A 10,516-nucleotide genomic window follows, 5' to 3' on the forward strand; every position below is an offset into this window, starting at 1 on the left:
TCCATAAATGTAATAGTTGACCAAGTTTATTCATTCTATTCTCTTCTATGCTAATGGTAGGAAATAAAGAGGTAGGAAATGCAGTGTCTTGGAAAAAATAAGGCAGAGTGAAAAGATAGTGCTAAGGGTGCAGGTGGGGTAAATATGAAGAGACCTGAATGAGGTTCAAAGGAAAAGCAAACAGGCCCATGTGGCTAGAGTGTGGTAAGCAAAGGGAGTAAGTGGTAAGAAATGAAGTTGGAGTACTAACCAAAGCTAGGTAATGCAGGGCCATGCGGGATGGGCCATGTTCAAGTTATTTGACCAAGGGAGTAACACAATCTGACTTGCAACCTTAAAAGTAAAAATGTTTTGGAAAACAGAAAGTAGTGAAGTAAGAGCACGAGGAGGAAGGCCATCGAGGAGGCCACTGAAATAACCCATTAAGAGCGGCACAGTGGTTATTGGTAAGGGTTGTGAAAGGTCATACTCCGAACACATTTGGAAGCTCTACCTAACAAGATTTGCCACGTATTGAAGGTATGAGAACAGATGGAGCCTAGGATGACTCTGTGGTTCTTAGCTTGAGCAGCTGGCTGAATAGATGCACTAGTGAGGAGGGAAATACTGGAAGAAACCATGTCTGTTTGAGAAATCAAGGGTTCTATTATGAAAAATTTGCAGATGAAATTATGTGATCTAGGATTACTTTAAAATAATCTGGAGATATGTAAATATTAAAGATTGATTACCGATAATTGTTGAAATTAGGTGATGTGCACATGCAGGTTCATTATACTATTCTCTTTTACATGTTCTAATTTCTCTATAATAAAACTTCTTAGAATAGTTATAGACATATTAAGTTTGAGAGGCCCTTGGACTTCATGTGGAGACATCATATGGATAGATGAATGGTAGTTCTGAAAAGAAATCGGGGCTAAATAAATGTAGCAATTATCAGTAAATTTAAAGCTGTGTAAAAGGAGGAGAACACCTACAGTGTGAATAAAAATAGAAAATAGGTCCAGCACTGAGCAACTGAACTCTACGACATTTAGAGATGAGGAAAATGAGAAGAATTTTTAAAAAACATTTTTTGCCAGGATTTATCAACTCATATCAAAAGTCACTGAAAAACACATAATTTTGAACTAGTACTTTCACTTCTAGGACTAGCATACACAGAAGAAATTAATAGGACTAGTATACATAGACAGTGTAAAAGATTTACTACAATGCTTAATAGGAAAAGGAAAAAAATGTGGGGGTGACACGTTGCAATAACCTAAAAATTTGAACAATGGGCTAGCTAAATACAGTGTATTTCAGTGGAATATTGTTCAGCAATTAAAAATGATTAGGTATATTTCAGCGACCTGTAAATATTTTCACAATTCATTCAGTGAGAATAGCTGATTAAATAAAGCATTATAGTTTGTATTATGCATATTTGTTAACAGTATTTATTTTATACTTTCCTTACCATTGATAACCTAAAATAGTAAATATTATCTTTGGTAGTAAGATTACAGACTTCTTTTCCCCACTACACTTTCCTGTAGTTGCAATTTTTCTCAATAGACATAAAAATATACATTTAAAATTTTTAATAATGCTCATTCAGTAATGTGAAATACAAAGAACCTTAAAAAGAGACCTGATTCCAACCAGTCAAAAGTTGCATTGACACCACAAAATCATTTATTGAAATAACTATTGTGAATTGTTTTAAAATAAATAGAACATAAGAAAGTATTTTAATATTATATTTAATATTTTATTTAAATTAAGAGATATAATAAAAATCATATGCATTTGCTCCACTGTTTGGATAAAATTTCCAATTACTTTCAAATAATCTACACACAGTATCTCACATACCAAATTTCAATATGGTCATGAAAATATATAAGCTGTATTACAGAGCTTGGTATATAAATCCAGACATAACATACACTATACACATTGACTTTAAGTAACTTAATTATAAAAGTCATTTTAAAAAGTCATAGAAATTTACTTCTATTCAGTGTAAGTTACAGCATGCATGCCATGTGGACACCAACTCAATGATTATAGGTAGGAATATCACTTTTGTGAATGCTATTTATACTGGAGTAGAAATGCACATAAAAATACTTTCTTTAAAACATGTTCTGTTTCAGACAAAAAATTAGATGTGGGCTAACTACTTTAAAAATTGCAAGATTTATTTTTAATTAAACCAATGCAATTTTAAGTTTTTAGATCATTAAGTCTCATTCATCTTCCCTAATTTAGGAAGATGAAACAACATCATTGACAAGGTTTTAATGCATTTGACCTTAAACTTAAAAAATAAATTTTTTTACATTTTATATTTAAAAGAGGCATTTTAGCCTCGACATAAAAAGATATATTCTTACAAGTCCAATTATAACAATTCCATCCTTTTTCTTGCAATGCTTTTATTAGATAAAAAACATTAAATTTTTTACTTGACTTCAGAAGATACTGTTTAGAAAGACAATCCCTTTATTGAGTTCAGAAGTTTCTAAATGTATTTAATACCTGAGTCAAAATTCTAGATTTCTATATGGGTATTATACAAACACTGCTTCTTTAAACTGTTTATTTCATCTTGGTTATAAAAATCATCAAATAGTACACTACTAAGAGAATTTTTTCTTTCTTGGCTTTGGGCCATTTAGTGTCTTTTCAATCTTAAAAGTTAAAATTATTATTATAATTTAAAAAGTTAAAATTCCTATATCTAATAATATTTTTTAAGCATATAAGAGACAAAAATAAAATGTAGTTTACTATTTTATCATTACCATCTGCTGCAATGAGTCTGCCAGACCAGAAGCTTTTTTCAATAGGAAAACCAGCTTTAAATCAAATATTGATTTTCCTCCTGTAATTCACATTTGTCTATTGAATCAGTTACCCAATCTTCTTTTAGGATTTTAAACTTTCTCTTAAAATTTCTTCTAAAAGCTTTAAAATTTGCAACTCGACTATGATCTTCCCCAACGATAACATGAGACACTCCTTCAGCTAAACAAGAAACTACTTTTGCTCCATGAAACTGAAGCTCCAAGGCTTGAATAGCTAATCTTGTTCCCTTGGTTTTGGTACTCAAATCATTAATAACACTATACAAATCCAAATAAATGGTGTGGCGTCGAAATATACTGAGGGGAGAGTGGTCCCAGGAATACCGATATTCTAAATCAGCAATCACAGAAGACATTTCTTCAGGAGTCTGTTCATCAGAATTTTTAATTCCTGAGAATACTTCCTTCAGTTGCTTCAAATCTGTATCAACAAAATAACTATCACCATAGCAATCATATTCACGGGCAAAATGTTTTTTTGTTGATGGACACATATGAATCATAAAGCGAGGCTGCCATGGCACACAGCTTTTGGCCTTAAAACATTCTAAAAGCCACACGGGCTTGACAACATCATGTTCATCTGCAGAAATTATGTTTCTCACCCTGATGTTCTCAGACCCTGCAATTACACAGTACGTGTCTGGGCCTGGATTCTGTACTATATAACCACCAAATTCTGCAATTCTATTCTCCAGGTCAGTCTTTGGATGGCTGTCTGTTCCACTCATAACACAAAACTCGACATCTTCAAATATATTAGAAACTTTGTTTATATTAGAAAGATTAGGTGCTTTTAAGTGTTCGATAATTCCAATAACTTTCTTCATCTTTGGGGCAACTTTCCGCTTTTTTTCCTGTGGTTCATCATCTATACCTACATAAAAGTGTTTAGATGCAAGCTTTCCAGATGCTTTCCCCCTAAGTTGCTCTAAGTCATCCAGAGTCATGCATTCATGCCACTCTTTGTCATCTCTTATCTTTTCGATTCTGGGAAAACGCAATGTGCAGCCAGTTTTATACATGTCACTGGGGACGATCTCTGCTGCCTTAATCTGAACGATGACAGAGTTACAAGGTTCGATGTACACTTCTGGCTTCTCTGTTCCACATAAAATGCTACTTGGTGGAGTTTTTTTATGAAAAGGCTTCCAATGTTTGGCCAATTTCAAACCCAGATCATACAGTTCTTTCATGGTGTAACCAGAGCCAACACGAGAGAGAGTATGAAACACAGATGGGTTTTCACCAGAAGGGGGCTTCTCTGCTACTGCACACAAAAAATGAGACATCATCCCACCCCGTGAACCTTTACCCCAATAGCCTCCAACAATTAAGATGTCCAATTCATCCATTAGTTCACTGACATACTCTGGTTTAATTTTTAACCATCCTTCACCTCTTTTGTCTGGCTTGTAAATGGATAGAGGATGTTTTATCATGATACCCTCTTCTCTTTTATCAATTGCTTCATTCAATGCATCAATTACTTCATTCTTAGTATGAGCTTGTGTTTTTTGTACTATTTCTATTCTACCTGGTATTGGTGTAAAAATACTACTAAGGATCTCATACCTCTTTCTTAGGGTCTCATGTCCTAGTTTTTTATTATTAACCATCAATACATCAAAAACACAATAACATGTTTGCAGATCAGAATCTTCTACCATTCTTTTAATATCAAACTTAATACCCTTTTGCATAAAAGTTTGCGTATTAGGGTTGTAGGCCATCATCTCACCGTCAAGAATACAGACTTGTATATCTGTTTTGAATGCATTATGAATGAATGGGGAAAGAGAACCTTCATCTGGAGAAGCACCAAACTGATCAGTATAATTATATCCATTTCTGGAGAAGTATTTATATTTAGTCCCATCTTTGTGCATTTGCATACGCTCACCATCTAGTTTGGTTTCGATGTAGAAAGTCTGGTGTTTCATGTCCTTCTCAATGCGCTCAATATCTGCTATAGCAGCTAGCATTGGTTTAAAGGCAGAAAATAAAGTGATAGAAATATCGCTGAGTCCTACAGAAGGATCATGAAGTTGCCTGCAGACTTTTTCCAGATCTGTGGTGACACTATGCAACTCAACAGCATCATTATGAAAAACAGAAAGTATAGTTTGCTGACTAACACCAAGCTTTAAATCCTTTATGATCATCCGTATAAGCCACTTTTGCTCAAGTGCTGAACTCTGAGTTATAAGTTGAAGAAGACTCTTCTTTATTAGGTCTTTTCTTTTAGCAGAATTATTGCTGGCAACGGAGTCTAAAAGGTCATTTACTTGCTGTATAGTTAAACTTCCTTTCTGTAAACATCTTGGCCTCAACACGAAGTAGGCAATCACTGCAAAGTCTCCAGCATCTCCACGAGTTCCAGTGGGTGTTCTGTAATTTAAAAGTTTAAGGGCATCTTTACCTTCTCTAGGTAAATTAAGCAATTCAATATAAAGCTTAGCAAGCATAGTTTCTTTGATTCCATAGGCCATTCTCTCTCTTTCTAGTTGAGGAAGAATTAGTCTCATTGCTGGATAAAAAGAGTCTGTGACATCTTTTTGGTTCTTATGAAGGGCATCGTGAAATTTTCTCCAAGAATCTAAAAATTCCCTGAAGTGTCTGATTTTTTCTGCACGTCCTTTACTTTTCTGTATTCGTTCTAAAGTTGAACATAAATCTGCAAAAGGAACGTGAGATGCAACAGTTTGTGAAGTTTGTGAGGCAGCCATAGAAGCGATGGTGAATCCTCTCGTTTAACTGGTAAAGCAAAAAAAGAATAACTTTAAGTAAAAGATAAAATTCAACTAAATAGTTAATGTAAAGATCTTATAGAGATCACCTGGATCATAATAAATGTTTACTAATGTTCCTAAATGAAAATAGATCAATGTTATAAATAATATATCTTTTCAACCTCTACATTTAATAACTATTTTACTTCAATCCTAATTAGAATTTATTATCAAAATTATCACCAGCCCCATCTCCTATATTTATAATACTGAAAAATCATTTTAATTATATTTCTCCCTAAATTCCAACTTTCCTTTAATTATTCTATAGCTTACCTATTTAGCATATAATGCAAAAGAATATTGCTAGTAATTAGGACAGAGACACAAATCAGGCTCAATTCACTTCACTTCTGAACTACTAAGGGAAGTTCCTTTACTGTATGTCTCTTCTTTCTCTGTCAAACTACCACACAGCACCAGAAACAAACTTCCTAAAACAGACGTTTTTAAGAAATCACTTGCTCAATGAATTGAAATTTGACTTCCTAGAAATTTGAAATCTCAATCATAGATAGGGTCCTTGACAAAAAAAAAAAATAAAAAAATAGGTAATTTGCTCTTCCAGCCAAACAAAGCCTAGTCTATGTTTACTTCCACTTCTTTCCTGCTAGCTATGCCAAATTACGCCAACATTCAAAACCCAATTCACAATACCTTCCTCATAAAATCCTCACTTTACCTATTTTACCATAATTACCTACCATTTTATAAATATAAATTTATCAGTACACTTCTTTTTGTTCATATTCCCATGCCAGTTATTCCCCAAGTACTCAATGACCACATATGAGCTAGGTACTGTGCTATGGGCAAATACAGTATGTTTCTGCTTTAAAATAACATATATTCCATTAAAAAAAAGAGATATAATGGGAACTAATTATAATAAAACGCTAAGTGCTTTAACAAAACAAAAGTAAAATGTCCTGAGACATTTCACTGAAGTATCTTCTAAAGTAAGAGAAGAAAATAATGGGTACCTTGCTGCGATAGGGTCTAGAATATTTGCTATTAATAAAATAGTTATACGTATGAAATATCTTTGAAGTTTTAAATAATGATACACATTCTATCGGAATGTATAATATATCAGAGTTATTTTAATGTGGTTTAAACTACATAACATTAAAATAACTTTTCCAAAAAACATATCGAGTAAAACGTGTGCTCCCGGAATATAAACAATGTTTTTTCTTGTGGTTTCAGGCATCTTCTGGCACATGAATAGGTAGCGCAGGCAGTAGAGTCAGGAAGCTTAGCTGGAACTGGGGAGATCTATTACAGTGCAGAGACGGTGAAATTCACCAACCCAGGAAACAAGAAAAACACACACACACAAACACAAGGTACATTATCACTTAGTATCCAGTAAAATAAATCAAATGGCTAATTATGATACCACATTTACTAAACTGTCAGTCTCCAGAGTCCAGAAATTGTGTTTTAATTTGTGCCACTAGTGGCAGATACATAGTAGGTTTGTTTGCTGAATGAATTACTGAACACAGAGTTGATTCCTGGAAAAGTACACTAGAGAAGGCCATGGGCTAGTTACACACACACATACACATAGCCACCCACCCACCCCAACATGGCTGGTGAGATTCAGTTTGGTTAAAAATATTCAGCAGCTCTGACTACACTGGCAATGTTTCACAACAGCCATTTGGTGGCCTACAAAGAAAAAGCTGCACTTCTCAATCTAATTTCTGACAAAGGAAACCCAACTTCTACTATGTTAGATCAAGATATAAACCCACGACAGAATACTTTCATCTTTGACTATAGTAACTGCTTCCTCTCCCTGTATCTGGTTTGCATAACTGACTGTGCCACCTGGTTACATATATTCACTGACCTACCCCCCAAAACATGGGGTACATTAGGTTATATATACCTTTACAACTCTGTGTTCAGTAATTCACTCAGCAAATAAAGTATGTTAAGAAATACTTCTTTGAATGTTTAACTATATATTGGTATATAGTTTCTATAGATCTATCTGTAGATTCTATATGGTCTCAAAGTTTTCCCTCAAAAAATCCCAAGCAAAAACTCAAATTACTTTAAAATGATAAAATTTAGATAATGGTATGGCTAGCCACATATCCTAAAATGGCTATATAGATAGTAAAGATTCCAAAATTACTAAGAAATGAATATATATAAATATTTTTGCTCATTGCAATTGTATAAGAAGTTGAAGATTAGGACTTACATTGCTTTTTACATGCTCTGTAATTTTATTTTTTGGATTCTGAGGTTTTAGCTGATGCTTTCCATTTGCAATAAGACAAACAAGGAGGTTTGTGGTTAGGACTCAAGGTTCTGGAGTCTAATCTCAGTTCAAATATGGATTCTAACATTTAAGAGCTATGTAATACTGGGCAATTACTTAATTTCTCTAGGCTTCAGTTTTAAGTGTAAAATGGAATTAAAAACTATGCAGAAATTGCGATGAGGATGAAATCAGATAATTTACACAAGATGCTTAACACAGTAGTAAGTCCTTGACAGTTTTAATATTATAATGCTTGCTGATCCAAGCAACATTTAAAATTTAAATACTGCAAAATCCTAAACAGATAAGAAGGAAAGAAGAAAAGGGGGATGCTATATTCTTTTTTTTTTTTTTTTTGAGACAGAGTCTCACGCGGTTGCCCGGAGTAGAGTGCCGTGGCGTCAGCCTAGCTCACAGCAACCTCAAACTCCTGGGATCGAGCAGTCCTACTGCCTCAGCCTCCCGAGTAGCTGGGACTACAGGCATGTACCACCATGCCCGGCTAATTTTTTCTATATAGATTTTTAATTGTCCAAATAATTTCTTTCTATTTTTAGTAGAGATGGGGTCTCGCTCTTGCTCAGAGCTGGTCTCGAACTCCTGACCTTCAGGGATCCACCCGCCTCGGCCTCCCAGAGTGCTAGGATTACAGGCGTGAGCCACCGCGCCTGGTGGATGCTATACTCTTAAACAGTGATATACAAAACTTTCAAGAGAATGAATAAGAGTAATTACTACACAAAAATTACTCATCATCTGGTCGGCTGCTGCTCATATTATCCTGAAGTGACACAATAAAACAAACTAAGAGGTTTTATTCAGTGGATATGGAAGATGATTAAGTGCTATTTTATTGCAGGAAAAAAGAAGAGAAAGTGTCTAGTACAACTTAAATTTCCTTCATGCAACCCTTGAGAAGTTGTGTTTCCCTGTGACACAGAGGGTTTACAGCTGCCTACCTTCCACAGCACTTACTGACATTTTGGGAGAACCTCAGCAAAAAAAATCGGCGGTACAAAAGGCAAGAAGGGCTCTAGGATCCCGAAAGTTAATGAAAGACAAACTGTAAAATGAGAAAGTAATTTCCTACAGTGTCTTCCACTTCAATGGCCCCTGTACACGCTTGCAAAATCTCGAAGGGTTTACATCATCCTCTGCTCCAAGCCCTAACCACCCAACGGATTCCGAGTGAATTTCTAGCCTCAGGTAAATGCTGTTACCTCTCTGAGCCCGAGGGTCCCATCTGTAAAATGGGATCTTGAAAGTTTCTTGCGAGGTTGTCAGAATCAGAATGTACTCCAGCAAAGCAGGCAACGAAGTTCCAGAGACTCAAAAATGGGAGAAACTGTCGTCCCCTTGTTCCACGTTCCAGGGTCTGGGTATAGATAGTAAGCCCTCAATCAAGAGGTCAGGTTTCTAATGAAGGCAGTCGCCAGCGCTGAGAACTCTGCCGCCGCACCCGCCAGCCAACCCCCGCCTCTACACACACCCGCCTCTACACACACTGCCTCCACAACCACACCCACACCCACCTGCCGCCGGGCATCCCCCCAGCCCCCCACAACAAGCCGCCGCACACAATACCCACCTGACCTCAAGCCAGCGGCTTAGCAGCCAAAACGTCAGCACCAAGAGGCAAAAGAAGCCGGTTCCGCCAACTGCTGGCCGCGCCGGCGCAGTGGCAACATAAGAGGCCCCGAAGGCCGTGACGTCACGGGAATAATGCGCGCAGGCGCGGCCACGCTAGGGTGAGCGATGGGAGGGCCCCCAATCCCAGCCCGCGGAACTGTGGAGGCGGGACCCGGGAGGGAACCTGGTTACAGCTGTGACTAAACTCAGCTACCGTTAGCTTCAGCAGCACGTGCGCTTTGCAAGCGGTTGCCCCAGACCCAGGAGTGGATTTTGTCGTTGGGCGAGATCACTTTGTACATTGGCTGGATACCAGGACGCTGAGCCCTCCTTAGCAAGTGACAGCGTCTCAGAGTTCTCATTATCTGCGCGTAAAACAGTGGTAACTACACTCATTTCGCTCGTTGGTTGTGAAAGTGCCCAGGATAGAAGAGGACATCCTCCCACTCAAAACGTCTGCTGTCTCATTTAGATAGAAAAATAGGCTTTTGCAAAACTATCTAAGGTGGTTTGTTTTTTCATGATGTTGGCAAGTGTGATCTGAGTTCTTGTCTCTTAATACATAAATAATACATCATTCATAAAATATATAATTTTTAATACGGAAATGAACAGTTATATGCCCAGAAATAAACTATGGACTCCTCTCAAGGATTCAAACTAAAGTTATTTTGACAAACCTTTATCGAGCATCTACTATGATGTAGTAACTATGCTAGATAGTCATGATTGAGAGATGGAAACCAACCTGGTTCTTATGCTCCAGGAGCTGTTAATTTCCTCTGAATTTGTGGTCTGTCCTTTTCTACGGTGGAGAAGTGAGAAGTTATCTTTAAAGTGAGAAAAATAACATTTATAATTATTTCCTTGTAAGATAAAATTTCCTTGTTGATTTAAGTTGAAAGTGAAATTTTGCTGCAATGGGCTCTGAGAAATTTTAAAGCTGTGAG

The 10,516-nt window shown here is 36.4% G+C and overlaps 1 protein-coding gene across 1 annotated transcript; it reads right to left on the bottom strand.

The window, feature by feature from the left end:
* Positions 1 to 1,737: 1,737 nt before the first annotated feature.
* Positions 1,738 to 9,206, bottom strand: LIG4 (ligase IV, DNA, ATP-dependent). Its single transcript, XM_012637934.1, has 2 exons — positions 9,158 to 9,206; positions 1,738 to 5,618 (listed from the first exon to the last, which is right to left on the bottom strand). Exon 2 carries the CDS (start codon positions 5,588 to 5,590, stop codon positions 2,855 to 2,857), a length of 2,736 nt encoding a protein of 911 aa, XP_012493388.1. The 5' UTR covers positions 5,591 to 5,618; positions 9,158 to 9,206; the 3' UTR covers positions 1,738 to 2,854.
* Positions 9,207 to 10,516: the final 1,310 nt, after the last annotated feature.

Source organism: Propithecus coquereli, unplaced genomic scaffold (genome assembly GCF_000956105.1).
Source record: "Propithecus coquereli isolate 6110/MARCELLA unplaced genomic scaffold, Pcoq_1.0 Scaffold125, whole genome shotgun sequence".
NCBI classification, from domain to species: domain Eukaryota; kingdom Metazoa; phylum Chordata; class Mammalia; order Primates; family Indriidae; genus Propithecus; species Propithecus coquereli.